The following is a 17,976-nucleotide window of genomic DNA, read 5'->3' on the forward strand; positions in this document are numbered from 1 at the left end:
GGGATTTTATTCATTTCTATAAAACTTCTTGAACTTACATGTTTTCTAACACCATAATTATACTGTTCTCATAACATCTTTAGTTTTCCACTGATGTACAGCTATTTTTTTATACATCAGTTAATGTGTCAATGTTACAACTTCCTAAGCTTTAGACAGGAGACAGTGGTTCTATGTACACACAGTAAAACCATAAAATTAAAAGAAAAGTATGGGAAAATGCCAAGTTGAAACTTTGAAGAAAATAGAAAACCTAGCATTCAGAGATTAAAAAAACATGTTTGTTCATTATATTTCTTATTTTTCAGTTTCTCATTTCACTGCACATTGATGATTTTATTATTATTAGTTTTAGGGTTGAAAAATAGTAGATAAAATATAAAGTTCTGCAAGAAAATTAGCTTTGAAAAGAAGTATTTTTTTTAACTTTCTAGCATGGAAACTTTCACTCAGACTGATTCATTTAAGGCTTTGGAAATTCACAGATAGATCTTTATGGGAATATATTAATAGAAATCTTGATTACTTGTGTACAATACAGTTATGGCTACTCAAAGCTTGACAAATTTCATAAATGAATGTGACATAAATTTAGAATTATAGTAAAAATTAGTACTTACAGCTCCACATGAGCAAGTGTTTCCCTATTGGACTGACCCCATACACAAAGAGTGTTAATATTATTTATCACTATTAATTTTTATATTTATGAATATTATTCAGCACTATTAAAGTTTAGGACTAAAACTTAATCCAATTGAAACTTATGAGATATTATCAACTGTTAATAAGCAAAGGTAGCCAATTGATCAATCAATACATTCTAATAATTATAGGTTCTTGTTTTCTGTGTATTAACTTATGAATATTAAACACTTCTAGTCAGTTTGCAATATAAAATTAGATTCATTAACTGTTCACATCGTGTGATAACTAACAGAACTTCTAGTACACACTAACAGTCTTATGTCAAACTACATTAAAAAATACAAGTCTCTAAATTTAAATTGTAAAGTTTAATATGACAGAAATGTTCAGGTGGATGTTCCATCTTGGGATTTTATATATACATGAGAAACTAAATCAGCAGCTGATCAGTGCACGGTCAAAACTAAATATAATGATGATAAGTATGAAACATTATAACCCAAAGAGTATTTTAAGACACAGATATTTAAATGTTAACCCTAAAATACACACTGTAGCTTTTAATTAACAGATTTCTTAACATTATTTCTTCTAAATATTTAAGGGTTATCTTTGCTAAATGTCCCTAATTTAGACTAGAGGGAAGGCAGCTAGTCATCACTGCCCGCCACTTACTCTTGAACCACTCTTTTACCAATGAATAGTGGGATTGACTGTTACACTATAATGCATTGACAGTTGAAAGGCAAGCATGTTTGATGTGACAGGAATTTAAATCTGCAACCCTCAGACTGTGATTCAAGTACCCTGTCATCTGACCATGCGGACCAAATAATTTGAGGATATATCAGTAAATCAAAAAGGTCAGCTATGCAAATTTCAGATTCTTACTTGTGATTATGTTTAGCTCATGTTTCTATCTTAATGTAAATTTTAGTAGCTTACTGTTTGTGCTAGTAAATCCTAACACAATATAAGAAAGTTATATCTTACAACCTTTGTTATGTTACTTGTAAAAATTTAGAAGTTAAAACTGATTGGCCAAAACATAAAAGTGAACTAAAACTAAATTTATTAACATAGATTCTTCATAAAGTGTTTAATTCATTCCTGTGTACAACATGGTAGGTGATTGTGGCACAAGCACTTTGAATCACCCACAGCAGAGGTCACAGCAAAACAGTAAATATAATTAATGAAAGCTAATTTGTACTCAAAACTGAAATTTGTATCACCACTTGTATATGATGGTACTTTGTAATATTTTCTGTAAGTCTTCCAGCTATTCTCTAAGGCATTTCATTATGTTTACTTGTAATAAAGTTTTACACAAAAAGTCAATTAGAAAAGTTTGCTTTGTTTGGAAACTTTTTTTTATACTTTTAGCACCTTTCAGAAAAAGGTAACTACATGCATTTTAATTATTATAAACTCATCACAAAATGTTATTATTTTAAAATGCAAGGAAAAACATATAAGTATGATACATAAAAGAATTTTATATTATATAAAATTAATTGAAAAAATTCAGTTTTCTCTTCCAGATTATCTAATGACTGAGTTCATAATAAGGAAATTTATTTACAAAAAGTATAAATTCAGCTTATGAAATTTCTTCAATAATTCTGATGCACAGTAAATTATATAGAGATGAAATTAAATACATATTATGTGAAAATATATTACGGGAAATAATATGTTTTTTTCACTTGCCAAATGCATAAAATTCTCCTGTATTATAACTAAATCTTTTCCGCTTCAAAATAAAATCCACAATTTGAGCATGTTGAGCTGGTTAAAGAAATCTTCTTTCCTCGCTGGAACATCAAATCTTTAACAAGGCCATTAAAAATAACTTTTACATAAATATGAACATACATGAACAAAATATTTTTAAAATTACAAACCTCTTTCATCTGTTAGAGCAACAAGTCACATTTACAAAGCAATTAACTATTAGAATTCTTTTAGATGTATAACACATTAAATAATGATGCACTAGATTTATTAATAGATACAGATGTAGTGATATAACAATACTCTTTTCTTACTGGAAAACAGTACTTGGCCAGTAAAGGATGTTATGATTTATGTTATTAATCTTATTCTGGTGTAACATTACATGCACTATTTTATAGATCTTACTTGTCAATCTAAAATCTTTAATATGGAAGCTGGTGAACCATACAGGCTTAATAATAAAGACAAATCCTTTCTAACCAACTTTACAGATGACAGCTTTACATAACATTATAACAACCATCCAAGTTATTAGTTTCTTGAAGTAAATTGTAAATAATTACTCTGTAATTTTTTTATAAATCATAAAGGGCAAGTAATATTAAAAGTACCATAACTGATTCACTCATTTTTTCACTTCTGAAAAACAAAAACTCATCATGAAGCAAAACATTAAACCACAATGTACATTAATGAACATCTCACGTGTCACATCATTCACAATAACAACATGAGCTATATGTTCATTGAATGATTTATAACTTGTGTGATGGGTGTATTTATGTTGACATAGGTCAAGGGCAACAAAACTATATACACTGCTGGCCAAAATCTTAAGGCTAATGAACATAAAGAAAAAATGTGCCTTTTGCACTGTTAGACTCAACCACTTATTTGAGTAGAGCTTCAAAATATGAAAATAAAAAAAGGAAAAATAAAAATAAAAAACGTTTTTAGCATTTAATATGGAAAATGTGAACACTATGAAATTAGCCTAAATACTACCTGGTCGAAAGTTTAAGACCATACTGAAATGAAGAGTTAATTAGTAAACACGTCACGAAATTTAGTCATCTGTGTTCAAGCATTAGCATTGTCAACACCTCCCACTGACATCTCCTGTGTTACATTGGGTAAAAACATGGCAAAGGCTAAAAAGTTTGAACGTGGCAGAATAGTCGAGCTGCAAAAGCAAAATCTCTCTCAACGTACCATCACTAGTGAGACTGAGCAGAGTAAAACTGCTGTTGTAAATTCTTAAAAAACCCTGAGGGATATGGAACAAGAATTTTAAGTGGTCGGCCTAAGAAAATTTCACCGGTGTTGCGCAGGAGGATTCAACAGGTTGTCCAGCAAGATACCAGCCAACCATTAAACCGTATTAAGTCCTTTACAGGTTCAGAATGCAGCTCAATAACAGTGAGACAGCATCTACGAGAGAAAAGCTTCTAAACCATAAATGCCTCAAAAAAACACGCCTCCTTCCACATAACGAAACAGCTCAGTTAAACTTTGCTGAGAAGCACCAAACATGGGACGTAGAAAAGTGGACGAAGATTTTGTTCTCTGATGAGAAAAATTTAACCTGGATGGTCCAGATGGCTTCCAACGTTACTGGTTCAATAAAGATATCGCACCAGAGACACTTTCTACTCGACACAGTGGAGGACATTCCATCATGATCTGGGGTGCTTTCTCCTTCCATGAAACAATGAAACTTCAAATTATACAGGAGCATCAAACAGTAGCTGGCTACATTGGCATGTTGGAGAGAGCATCCTTATTGACTGAAGGCTCTCGCTTGTGTGGAAATAACTGGATCTTTCAGCAGGACAATGCTGCAATCCACAGTGCCTGCAGAACAAAGGAATTTTTAATGGGGAGTAATATGATTCTTTTGGACCTTCCAGCGTATTTGCCCAAACTGAACCCCATTGAAAATGTTTGGGGGTGGATGGCAAGGAAAGTCTATAGATATGGACGGCAATTCCAAACAGTGCACGATCTTCGTGAAGCCAACTTCACCACTTGGAATAATATTCCAGCCAGTCTTCTGCAAACGTTTATATCGATCATGCCGGGGGAATGTCTGAAGTTATTCACAGTGACAGCCATAATACAACTCACTACTGAGACCTCTTGCTGGGCATTTCCTATCCTGTTAAGGACTTCTTTTGGGTATTGTCTCAAACTTTTGACCAGCTGGTATTTAGGCTAATTTCAGAGTGTTCACATTTTCCCTATTAGATGCCAAAAAAGTTTTTTATTTTCCCTTTTCGAAGCTCTATGCAAATAAATGATTGAGTCTGACGATGTAAAATGCATATCTTTCTTTATGTTCATTAGCCTAAGATTTTGGCCAGCAGTGTAATTACGTATACATGAATGTAGACTGTTACAAATTTTAAAAGCAATTTAATTTAAATGATTGCTATTTTCTGTTACAATCTGCAGTCATTTTAGAAAGAAAGAAAAAATGATAAGTCAGATTTGTATTTTTATTGAGTGGCTTAGAAGGTTTGTCAAATTGGCTGAATTCACAGAGTTAGGAGTAAAGAAAATCAAACTATAAAGTTTTACTGAAAATAATATATTTGACATTTCCTAGGAGATTCTGAACATTATACAAATGACACCTGAAGCTTTTCACAGAAAGAACAATATTTCATGAACAAATCTTCAGTAATATTTTAAAATATTATTTTTTGTGTACAAAACATTTGAGATGCTTACTGAAAGCTTGCAAAATTTTGTGAATATGCACAAAACATATTTAGAACTTATAGTACGGAAACTCTGGTAGTTATTACTTTGTGATTGCAGTCAATTTTTCCTGAGGTACGCTAAAAAAATTTGTGAGTAGCTCATGCACATTATATAGTTCATTAAGATAATGTGAGCTACATGTTTTCCAAGTGATTTACAACCTATTTGGTAGACATATTAGTTAAACGTATTTCAGAGGGCAATAAAATTGTTACAAAAAAGCTATTTAGAATAAACAAATGTAGTTTCTTGTTACAAAATTGGTAACATTGACAAACCTCGTGCAGAGTTTGGGTAGAATAATACAAAAATACAGTCTAGTTTTACTGACTAAAATGTTTCAAGTTTATTTATGTTGTTTCAATTTCTGATGATTTAAGTGTTTTTAATCTACATGAAAATCACTTTGCACCCACAGTAGTCAATTTTCTGATTCCACATAGTCACAGACTCTTGTAGACTTCATTATAAATTATGTTTTTCTCAACAAATGATTTAGTGATTACTCACAGTTGATGAGAGTTTTATGAATATACACAAAACGTATTAGAAATTATTGTGGTGAAGCTATAAACATAAATTTGGGGTCACAAACGTGGCTGATTCAACCAAGCCCATAGTGAAAAGAAATGATGGTAATGGTTTGATTCACAATCTGTTAGTTATGGGTTCAAACCCCTGTCCCCAAACATGTTCATACTTTCATCCATTGGGAAGTTGTAATGTTAAAATCCATTACACTCTTTGTTGGTAAAAAGAGTAGTTCAAGATTGGGTAATAGGTGGTACTAACTAGCTGTCTTCTCTTTGGTATGTCATTGCTAAATTAGGGATGGCTAATGCAGTTAGCCTTTAAGTTGCTTTGGCCAAAATACAAAACTAACCAAATATTAAAAAAATGTTAAAACACTAAATGTACAGAATATCACCTGACCAAAAATCACAAAGATTTAAAGCAAATAAAATTCAAAAGCCCAAACATGTATATTTACAAGTATTACCTGGCTCTTCTGTATTCAGTTGTAAACTCTTGCCTCTTTTCCATACAATTTCAAACATCTTTGTCTCCAAAATATCAAACATCATTTATACCTCTTTTTAATTGTTTATCATCACAATTTGAACACTAAAATTCTGGTACCTAAAAGAAATACAAAAATAAATTTTTAAACTGGTGTATGATTTCAGAAATGCTGAACTCCTCAGAAATACATGTGAAATGTATAACAAATTTATCACAGTATAATTTATAACCAGTGGAAAATTTGTTGAAAAACTGAAACTATTCTTAAAAAGAGGAGAGAGAGAGAAAGGAAGAAGTATATAATATCCCAATAATTTATGTTTGAAGCAAGATATACCCAGTTTGCCATTGAGAAAATATCTCACTGTCTATGGCTCCCTAATTAGCTAAATTAATCAATTATCTGTAAGATTATAGAGAATGAATCATACTGTAATCAATCATTTGTATTCTAGACTTCCTGTTGATTATAAATTTAATAAGATTTAATCTCAGAAAAATTTATTAGAAATTTGTAAATTTGAGCAAGTTGAAGGTGGGTGTAGCAAGAGGTTCTTGCATTTTCATTGGTTGCTCTGTAGTTCCATATGATTGAAGGATATAAGATAAAGATTTAGAAGATTAATGACATTTTACATAACATTTCATAGTTTAAGGGGTAAGTTCAAAAGAGGAAATAACTGAAGAACAAATATTCAAATTCTCACACCAGCGTAATTTAAAATTGCTTTTAAACATTTATTTATATTATTAAGAACTTGCAAGAAAAGCCATTTCAGTAACAACAAACCTGAAAACCATCAAGAAGTTTGACAAAAGCAAGACTTGCAATAAATTACAAAACATTTAAGTCCTCACCATCAACTACAATAACTATCAAGAAAGAAAAAATGATCAAAAGTGCTAAGTCTTCCACACCTGTATCTGTTAAGTTACTAAATCGGTATTGCCCTAAGATAATGGATAACAAAGGCTGACTTGACAGATTAAAAAAAAAAAAGAGCATAATTTACACAGCCTGAAGGCAGCAAGTGCTGACATGGAAACAACATCAATGTGCCAACCAGTTTTAAAAATATTATTGAACAAAGAGGATATATGACCCATCAAGTTTTCAACATTTGAGAGATTGATCTATATTGGAAGAAGATGCCAGACAGAACAGGTTTAAACAACAAAAACAATTTTGAGGATTAGTTTACAACTTTTCTGCCCTGCAGTAGAGATGTTTTCTAGTGCTTTATGGGAAGCATTAGTGGTTGATGACAACTCACTAAATCACCCTAACAACCTAATCTACATATCAGCAAACATTTCTGTGGAGTTTCTTACTCCAAACACCACTTCTTTGATACAACCTATAAATCAATACGTTATAGTCTCTTTTAAAGCATATTACTTATGACAAATCTCCAGATAAATGATCAGAAGCAGTGGACAGCAACAGAAACACCTAGATCAGAGGTTTCTGGAAACCATGCAACATCAAGAATGTAGAGGTTACTACCTCAAATATGAAAACAGTTTGGAAAAAAAAAACTGGCTGGAATGTGTGCACAATTTTCAACCTCTTGTTAAAAAAAATCACATCATTAGCACATCAGTTTGACAACTCATCAATGACTTACTGAAATCATACTATAAACAAATGACCAATGAAGAACTGATTAAACACTGACCAAAAATTTGCTGCTTATGAATAGAAAGACGACTAAGAACCAGAACCACAACTGTTTTTAAAACAGAAAAAGCTGTCAAATTCATTTTACCAAACTATAAAAATCCAGCCTAAAAATGACCAAAATTGTGATTGAAGCCTTAATAATTGAACACAATGTTGAAAGTGCCGTAAAGAACTTTATAGAAATAAAATGTGAGCATGCTGGACAAACAGGATTAACAGCATTCTTCAATCAGTCTACACAACTGTCTCCTAGCCATGATGATGTTGACACTCCCACTCAGTCTGGCATGGCCAGGTTGTTAAGGCACTTGACTAGTAATCAAAAGGTCGAAGGTTTAAATCCCCATCATACCAAATGTGCTCACTATTTCAGTGGTGAGGGCATTATAATGTGACAATTAATCCCATTATCTGTTCATAAAAGAGTAGCCCAAGAATTTGCAGTGGGTGGTGATGACTAGGTGCCTTTCCTCTAATCTTACACTACTAAATTAGGGACAGTTAGCACAGATAGCTCTTGTGCAGCTTTGTGCAAAATTAAAAAAATCAACAAATAAAAACATTTGATAATAGTAATAATTACACCATTTTCCTTTAATTAAAATTTTAAAAATATCATTCATAAATAATTTCAATATATTTTACAAACTACAGGAATTAATACTCAATGTTAGATCTTTCTGTGATAATATTTTCCATTAAAGTATCACAGTTTTAAAACAGACAAATTCTTACAAGCTATGTATTTCTACTTAACATGTACAATTTGTCCAACATGTTTCCCAACAAATACAGGAAATAGCTACAGGAATTATTTTCAAAAGTTTCAAATTTATATTTTTTCAAACTTCAATATCTTACACAATATATCTAAGTTAGAAAGACTATAATAAATCTTTCAGTGATGTCGAGAAACCCACTTGTTGAGAAATTTATATGCAAAAACGGCTCGTTTGGGTTGAGAAAATATTTTACATAGAAGAGCAAACAACGTTTCGACCTTCTTCGGTCATCGTCAGGTTCACAAAGAAAGAGGTAACTGACCGGAAGCTGACCACATGTTTCAAAGGGGTTGTGTAACTGTGTGTCGAAATGTAGAGGGCGGTATTAGATGTTTGAATATATAATTTTATTTATTTTATTATATTAATATAGGTATAAAGGCGTTCCTTTATATTGGTTTATTTTGGGTTTAAGTTGTTGTATAAGTAAGGCTTCTTTAATTTTGCGTTTGTTTATGTTTGTTTCTTTATTTAGTATTTGAGTGTTTTCTATGGTTATGTTGTGTTTATTTGACTTGCAGTGTTCGAAAACGTGTGAAGGTGACTTTTTATGTTCTTTGAATCTGGTTTCCATTTTCCTACTTGTTTCTCCAATATAGAAGTCGTGGCAGTTATCACATTGTATTTTATAAATAATGTTGGTCTGGTGTTTGTCAGTGTAGTTTTTACATAGTATAGACCTCAGTTTTGTGCCTGGTTTTTGAATAAATTTGGTATTAACTGGAATGTCATATTTTGTTACTAGTTTTGCCAAATGTTGGTTATTTGTTTGCTGATGTCAGGAATATATGGTATACAGCAGTATATGGTTTCGTGATTTTTTGATTCGTGAGATGTGTTTACTTTAGTTGGTTGATTTTGCTTTCTGTCTAGGTGTTTGCGTATAATGTTTTCTACGGTTTGTGGAGGAAACGTATTGATGTTGATGAAGTATTGTTTTATTTTGTCTGATTCATCGTTAATTTTATCTGGTGAGCATCGGTTTTTGGCTGTGTTTATTTGGTTTCTTAGTATGTTGAGTTTTTATTTTGTTTCATGTGCTGAGTCCCAAGGAATGTATAGTCCAGTATGGGTGATTTTTCGGTGGATTTCTGTTTTGAATTGTGTGTCGGTTCTTGTCATTTTGAGGTTAAGAAATGATATTTGATTGCTTTCTTCCTGTTCATTGCGTTCTTCCTGTCTATACTATGTAAAAACTACACTGACAAACACCACAAAAACGTTATTTATAAAATACAATGTGATAACTGCCACGACTTCTATATTGGAGAAGCAATTAGAAAAATGGAAACCAGATTAAAAGAACATAAAAAGTCACCTTCACTCGTTTTCGAACACTGCAAGTCAAATAAACACAACATAACCATAGAAAACACTCAAATACTAAATAAAGAAACAAACATAAACAAACGCATAATTGAAGAAGCCTTACTTATACAACAACGTAAACCCAAAATAAACCAATATAAAGGAACGCTTTTATACCTATATTAAATGTAATAAAATAAAATTATATTATATATTCAAACATCTAACACCGCCCACTACATTCTGACACCTAGTTACACAACCCCTTTCAAAGATGTGGTCAGCTTTCGGTCAGTTACCTCTTTCTTCGTGAACCTGACGATGACAGAAGAAAGTAGAAACGTTGTTCGCTCTTCTATGTAAAATATTTTCTTAACCCAAACGAGCCGTTTTTGCATATAATAAATCTTTGCATTTTAATTGTGTTTGTGAAAGTAATAATCAGAGTTCTAAACACTATTAAAACATATTTACCGGAATTCACTTTGGGAAAAGAAAAAAAATCAAAGCATATTAATCTATATTAACAAATAACAGTTTTGTTAAACAACATTTCACAAACAGAGTGCATATGCTAACTAATGTTTCACAAATGATGTTTCCCCTATCATGAGGTGAGCACCATATTTCTTCAACATTGATAGATATCCAATAATCTTTTTGCCACCAATAACACGAGTAACAGTTTTACAGAACAATAAAACATTTTTCAAATATTTCAGACATCATGCAACAGATTTACTGTTATGCATTTGTTTTGATCACTACGTTTGTTTCAATTTGATGCTTGTAGTGTATATATTGTGCAAGTTCCAGCTGTTTTCTAACTTTGTAGAAGATTCTTGAGAGTATGAATCAACAATATTTGTTTTACAAAAAATGCTTACACATCTTTGAAAATTAACATTTGAATTAAAATTTCCAGCTGTTTGAAATAGTAATACATTATGTACATAACATAACAAATTGTTATACATTATGCACGCTACATAATAAATTGGAGACCAATCTGAGATAAATTATAATACATAACAATCAACAATATAATTTCTCTAAAATTAATTTTAAGGTAATAATGAATCACTGCTATATTGCAGCCACAACTAGCTTTACTTCTCTTTTATATCTTACTATATATAATTAAAGCATGTTCTTTGCATGGTGTATTATTACAGTATTAACAGTAATAATTTTGTTACAGTAAATGTATTTACCATTAGTGTTACACCTTATTCTTAGTCATAGTAATAATAATGATGTTAGCTTTCCAGCTCCTTCTTACAGTTTGACTTTATTCATTACTTCCTTACATACACATTACATCAATAAAAATATAATGAAACACACATGTGCAACCACAGTGAAGTAATGTTCTTGTTATCAGAGTAATTTTGTTTGAAACTATGTTCTGCAATAAAGAAATAGTTGTTGCATAAACTTAAGTTATTTTTCTAATTTATTGAATCTTGAATGCACAAAGTGAAGAATTGTTTTATGGATTTTTGTGGTACCAGTACTGGTGAGTTTGTTTTATAAATCTATTTTTATTAGCACTAGCTTTATCATTACATTTTAATTATAAAAATTTATTTACATTGCTAGCTTATTATATGGAATTAAGTCCATCCTAAATCACCTAAGCTAATTATTATCATGAGGAATTACAGCCAAGAATATCACTAACTAACAACAATACTCAACTGACGATAAAGATTACAAGCACAAATGTAAAACTGTATATTAAATTACCAGTATTTATTGCTGAGTTGATTTTCATCTGTTCTATGTGGACAGCTGCCCTGTATCAGACATTCAAATTAATTACATAATGGTCTTGACTTTGATGTAACCTTCTGTTAAAATATTGTATCACAACAATAGAATATTTATCACACCAACTCCACATTGTACTGTTGACATCCTCCTATCATCCCTTCCTTGTAAACAGTGATGATGTAACACTGAATAAGTTCCCACCAGTTGAATGTATTATGCTACATAACAATTAGGGATGGTACAAGGAGTGACAGTGGTCTTTAGAATAATGTTGACTCTTTTTCTCATTATCATATATATATACCATATGTTTCAGCAAGAAAAAAACATGAAGTCAAGCTTATCATTTGAAACATTACTTTTCACCAAATTAGAGCAGTTTATCAGAAATCAGCTCCCCTCATCAGTAACCCCAGAAAAGGACAAAGTAGAAAACAAAACACCTTGTAGTAGAGGACTGTAATTTATATGACTGAATTTTCCTTTATTCACCACAGTACACCTACATTTGTAAACATGTTTAAAGAATATACGTGGTATTTAGCATTAGTTGCTTCAGAATGAATGAAAGTCATTGCAGTACAAAAAATAATGCTTAAGTACAAATAATAATGAGTTATCTCCTTCGTAATTTACTTTTCAAGTGAATATTAAGTATGAGGTTCCACTTTGTAAAAGATGATATAAATAGGTTTCTGCTATAATATAGAGAATGAAAAGAATGAGAGTTATTATTACTAATATAGATGTTTAATCACACTTTAAAAGAAAGATCTGCATGTTAACGCTCTAGTATGATGTGATAGATTTGAGTTACAGCACTGTACGTAAAATTATTAACTTCTATACATTCGGTTTATGGCAAATCTATGGTCCTTTGACAATACTAAATGTCATGAATATACTAACAGAACAGACTCGAGAATGTTTGTCAAAGCCATTTACGAAGAAGAATATAAATATGGTATGTTTATAACAACAACACAGTTTAAATAATTTGACAGTGCAATACAGCTGTGAAAGGATTTACTGAATACACTCGAGAAATACATCACAGTCCTCTGTGAGGAAAGATGTTTATACAGAATATTTAGAAGAGCAAAACAATTTAAAACCATTTAAGAGCCATGAAAGAATCTGTAAGAATACATTCAAAAACAGTAACAAGCATCAAAACCACATCCCAAACAAGTGCAGAGCAAACTTAAAAAATTTGGCTTAGGTAAACGTACCCTTCTACTCTAAAGATAATAAACAAGGATATGAAGTTCATGAAAGTTTAAAAGCATTTAGTCATACCACAAAATCAATGTCTAACTACATGTGAAAGATGCAGCAATGCTGGAATTAAAGTAATTTAGAACCAATAATCACCATAAACTAAGTTTTTAAAAGCCAATGTCCACAGGTTCATCTGTCGTTAATAAAAGCTTTCTACTTGTAAGAAATAAATTACATACAAACAAACTTAGAGTAGATGCTACATTAAGAGTTTAAATTTTATATCTATCCATATCTTAAACCACAGTTTTATAGTGTTTTACATAACTTGGGTGGCAAGTAGTAGTTGATTCGGCATTATAAAGATTGTATAAAGTGTTGTTATAACATTAAAGAAAGAACTGACAACATTTCAATTATATGAAACACTTCTCAAATATATTAATATAAATATATTTATTTTTATACATTCTTGTTCTAAGTAAGATATTTATAGGCACTGACCTTTAAATTTTGCTTCCAAAATTTACAGTAATCTCTAAAATGAAAGGAGAGTAAGAAAGAACACTTTTTTCTAACTTATGATTCATCAGAATTCACGTATCTGAGCATTTTATGTCCTATCTGATGTGTAATATTTCAGTATTGATGTATACAAAATATCAAAGGAATACTATAACAACATGATCATTTTCAAAATACTAAAAGAATGTTATAATTATCATTTTAATCCAACTAAAATGCACAAATTTTGCCAAACATTTTGAAAATTATTTCAGACTGTCACTGCTATAGTTGTTATACAATCAGTAGTTAAGTTTTATAGTAGACAATTGTATGCAAAATATTGTGGAACAAATAAACTCTATTAAAATTTCATAAAAACTAATTGATCCTGTTATATATATATATGTAAAAAATTAGCAAACTATAATAGCTATAATATATCTTTTACAATTTCATAAGTTAGTACTGCTCCAGTGACCTCTTCATTACACATACATTTAACATAAACATATCTCAGGAGCAGCAACGACTGGGAATATAACCACTATGTGCAACTTCATGAAGAAATTTTTCATGTCACATTAAACTGTAAATTTTTCTTAATTAGTTTATTATAGGTTCCAAATTAAAAGTATGTAAAACAGGATTTCAAATCCATCTTTTGTATGTAACATTTCTGTGCCAACACAAACATTTTTTCAACACAAGGATTTATCAACTAGGATGGTCATGATGGTAGACAAATAAAACCTATCCAAATATGTAATATTTCTTTTCTACAAAATGCAACATTTAAGACATAAGTGATTTCAGCTCCCTTGATATGTTACTTTAAAATTACATCTTCAGAAACGACTGTAAATGCTCAGAATTTATTTGCATTTTACTTTGCTAAATCCAAAATGAGAAAATTGAAAGCTGTTCTCTTCTTAACATCCTTAGCAGCCTTTCAGTGCAATCACAAGATCAAATTAAAGAATTACTTCCAGTGGTGGATTTATAACATGTTATGTCACACAGCTGTTGAGCATCGTACTGTGTTTTATGGTCATGCAAATGAAACATACTTAACACATTCCACTAGACAAACAGGGAAATCCATGAATATAGAAATAAATAAATGTATTACAATTAAATACAGTAATAGTATAATAACTTCAGCTCTGATTAATAATATCAGTGATGAGATGTTTTGTTTGGGAGGTACAAACGATAACAAGCCGTTAATGTTGATACTTTCTAATCACATCATAAATATACTTAACTTATGTAAATTAATTAATTTATTTAATATTTTTTTAGTTCAAACTTGCATACAGTTGATATAGTAAGACAATTTGAAGTAGAAAATACAAAGTTGATAAAGAATAATTACACAAATATTTGGTTATAATTAATATAGTACACGTTTTTAACATAATTCTAAATACTGGTAAAACTTCCACCACATTTTTGTCATAATAAGCTAACACATTTTTACAAAACAATGAACAAATACTCCTTGTAAACTATATAACAAGCTGTCACTAAATTATCTTACCTCCTTCATTGGCATTTTCATCTTTATTATTTCAGCATGTCGGGTTAAAACTTCCCATGAATTTTCACAAAGTTTACACCAACTGTGCACTATTGAAACATAAAAAATAAGATGTAACCTTACTGAGGTTTTCTTATTATCTATTCTTAATACAAATGGTATTGCAAGCAAATATATAAATAAATATATGATTTAAAACATATTTCACATAATTCAAAAAGTTTGAAAATTTTAAGATAATGGTCCAAAAATGTGTTTCTCAGTAATGTAATTAACTTTTTTATATTTTAACACTCTTACCAACAAGCTCAGTCAAATCAACTTACCATTATGTTCTTTCCATAATGAGTGCAAATTGTAACAGGAAACTATGATTTTATCATAAGTAGCTTAATTATTGTAATAATATAATTTCTACTAAAATATTTTTGTTTTATTGCTCTTTGAACTGTGCCTAACTAATAATCCCACCACAAAAGTTGAAAATCCCACGACAAAGTGTATCATATATTACATGATCAAATAATGCAACTCATGAACTGCTCATGAACGTGAGAAAATGTTCCAAACACAGCTGAGAGAACTTAGAAATGTAGTAAAAATTTCAGTAATGATGACACGACATCAGGTCAACCATCACAGAATATTAAGTTGTTTTTAGTAATGATGATACGACACCAAGTGAACCATCACAGTATATTAAGTTGTTCTTAGTAATGATGATACGACACCAGGTGAACCATCACAGTATATTAAGTTGTTGTTAGTAATGATGATACGACACCAATGTATATTAAGTTGTTGTTAGTAATGATGATACGACACCAGTTGTTGTTAGTGAACCATCACAGTATATTAAGTTGTTGTTAGTAATGATGATACGACACCAGGTGAACCATCACAGTATATTAAGTTGTTGTTAGTAATGATGATACGACACCAAGTGAACCACCACAGTATGTTAAGTTGTTGTTAGTAATGATGATACGACACCAGGTGAACCATCACAGTATATTAAGTTGTTGTTAGTAATGATGATAGGTGAACCATCACAGTATATTAAGTTGTTGTTAGTAATGATGATACGACACCAGGTGAACCATCACAGTATATTAAGTTGTTGTTAGTAATGATGATATGGCACCAGGTGAACCACCACAGTGTATTAAGTTGTTGTTAGTAATGATGATACGACACCAAATGAATGCTCATGAACCAATTCTAGAAAGAATTGTTAGTGGCAACGAGAAGTTATTTTTTTATTAGCATACTCAACGTAAGAGACAGTTGTTGAATCTTTGTTTCACACCTGTACCTTGTGTTCGGTGGGATCTGGGAAGTGCAGTTTATCACAAAATTTTGGATCCAAATCACAGCTGAAAGATATTGTCATCAGTTGGAGTGATAACACCAAGCACTGATAAGGAAAAGAACTGCATTAATCAATATAGAAGACTAATGTTTTTTCACGACTTTAGCTTGTGTTTTGAATCCTACACACTTCATAAATGACCCAAGAAAAACTTCAGGCCTTAAAATGGGAAGTTGTGCCTCATCGATCCTATTCACTAGATACTGCTCCATCTGATTATTTTAAGATCCTCACGGCATTACTAAGATGAAGAAAGGTTTGTAAAAACGAGGAAAAAACTGACTTAAGATTGTTTTTTGAATCCAAATTCAAGGAATTTTGTTCACGTGGAATCCATAACTTACTTAAAATATGGAATAATGACATATAAAATGAAGTCAAATACAGTGGTATCTCGGTTCTTGAATGACTCCCTTCCTGAACTATTCGGTTTTCGAACATATTGTTTGAGAAAAAAATGTCTCGGTTGTCGAGCATAAACTCTGTTCCCGAACAAAGCTGTTGTGGCCTAAGCCCCTGAAATAACCCGACTGATGAGCTGAACGACCCTTCGACCATTTTCGGGCCATGCCACGTTTGCCCAAAACATTTTACCTACACCTGTCGCTCAGTCCAAACCCCCACTAAAATCTGCTGTGAGCGTTTTGTTTTTTTTTTTTCTGTTTTTTTTTAAATATTCTGATTAAGAACGATAATCTAATGCTGCGGTTGCATCCTTAAAAGCCACATTAAACTACTAATCAAGGATGTCAACGACAAATAACAATATATCTCAACCTGATAAAAATGCATAGAAATGGAACCAAACGTCGTTCAAAGTATTATTCTCAAGGAAGGTAAACCATTTCCGTAAATTTCTACTTGCTACTATTATCTCGACGTAATTCGTGAAAAGAATGTGAATTTTCATGTCATTAATATTTTAAGTGATTCTGAATACTAATGTTTTCTTCTTATAATCCATAGATGTTTCGGTGAAGTCCATATTGGCTTTTTAAAGTAATATATCCAACAACTTTTTTCTGAATCATCACTTCAATGGTTATACGATCCAAAGCACACAAGACACAAGAATTAAGATATATATATATATATGTAAGTGTTAAAATTACACCCACTAATTGTTACTTCAATTTTCTTAGCATTTAACACTAGAGAATGAGTCATTTTATCCTACATTTCTGGTGTAACAGATAAAAATAGGAAATATTAAATAAATTGAAATATATAGGTCTCATCTGTTGTGAATAATATACATAAAAAGCTTGGTAATTTGACGTTTAAAGGACACCACATGAGATCTCACAGTAAACTTTCCACTAAAGCACACTGTTTGCTCATCAGAGGTAATTTATCTTTACTTGTGTGTGTTTTCTTATAGCAAAGCCACATGGGGCTATCTGCTGAGCCCACCGAGGGGAATCGAACTCCTGATTTTAGCGTTGTTAACTTTACTTATTTTGACAAATATTCTAGATTACGATAAATTTTTCTCAAAGTCATTTCTGAATGGTCAGTCAGTGATGAGAGGGTAAGAAAAGTTGTAAGTTTTCAAATGTTCAAATACAGTTTCCCTTTACCAGTCATTTGTGAAATATAATCATTAAAA

The 17,976-nt window shown here is 31.0% G+C and overlaps 1 protein-coding gene across 10 annotated transcripts in view; it reads right to left on the reverse strand.

The window, feature by feature from the left end:
• LOC143231595 (anoctamin-4-like) overlaps nt 1-15,130 on the reverse strand; it is a 29,220-nt gene extending 14,090 nt beyond the window's left edge. The window contains exons 1-4 of one of the 10 annotated variants that reach the window (XM_076466132.1): nt 14,996-15,085; nt 11,701-11,750; nt 6,155-6,294; nt 1,915-2,479 (exon numbers count right to left, since the gene is read on the reverse strand). In XM_076466132.1, coding sequence (XP_076322247.1) covers nt 2,391-2,479; nt 6,155-6,239 — 174 coding nt within the window. In that variant the 5' untranslated portion in view covers nt 6,240-6,294; nt 11,701-11,750; nt 14,996-15,085 and the 3' untranslated portion in view covers nt 1,915-2,390. Of the gene's footprint in view, nt 1-1,914; nt 2,480-6,154; nt 6,295-8,722; nt 9,330-11,700; nt 11,751-14,995 lie in introns of those variants that run through there. The other 9 variants (XR_013017076.1, XM_076466138.1, XM_076466127.1 and 6 more) reach the window with 9 other exon arrangements.
• Nucleotides 15,131-17,976: the final 2,846 nt, after the last annotated feature.

This window comes from Tachypleus tridentatus, chromosome 1, assembly GCF_004210375.1.
Source record: "Tachypleus tridentatus isolate NWPU-2018 chromosome 1, ASM421037v1, whole genome shotgun sequence".
NCBI classification, from domain to species: Eukaryota; Metazoa; Arthropoda; class Merostomata; order Xiphosura; family Limulidae; genus Tachypleus; species Tachypleus tridentatus.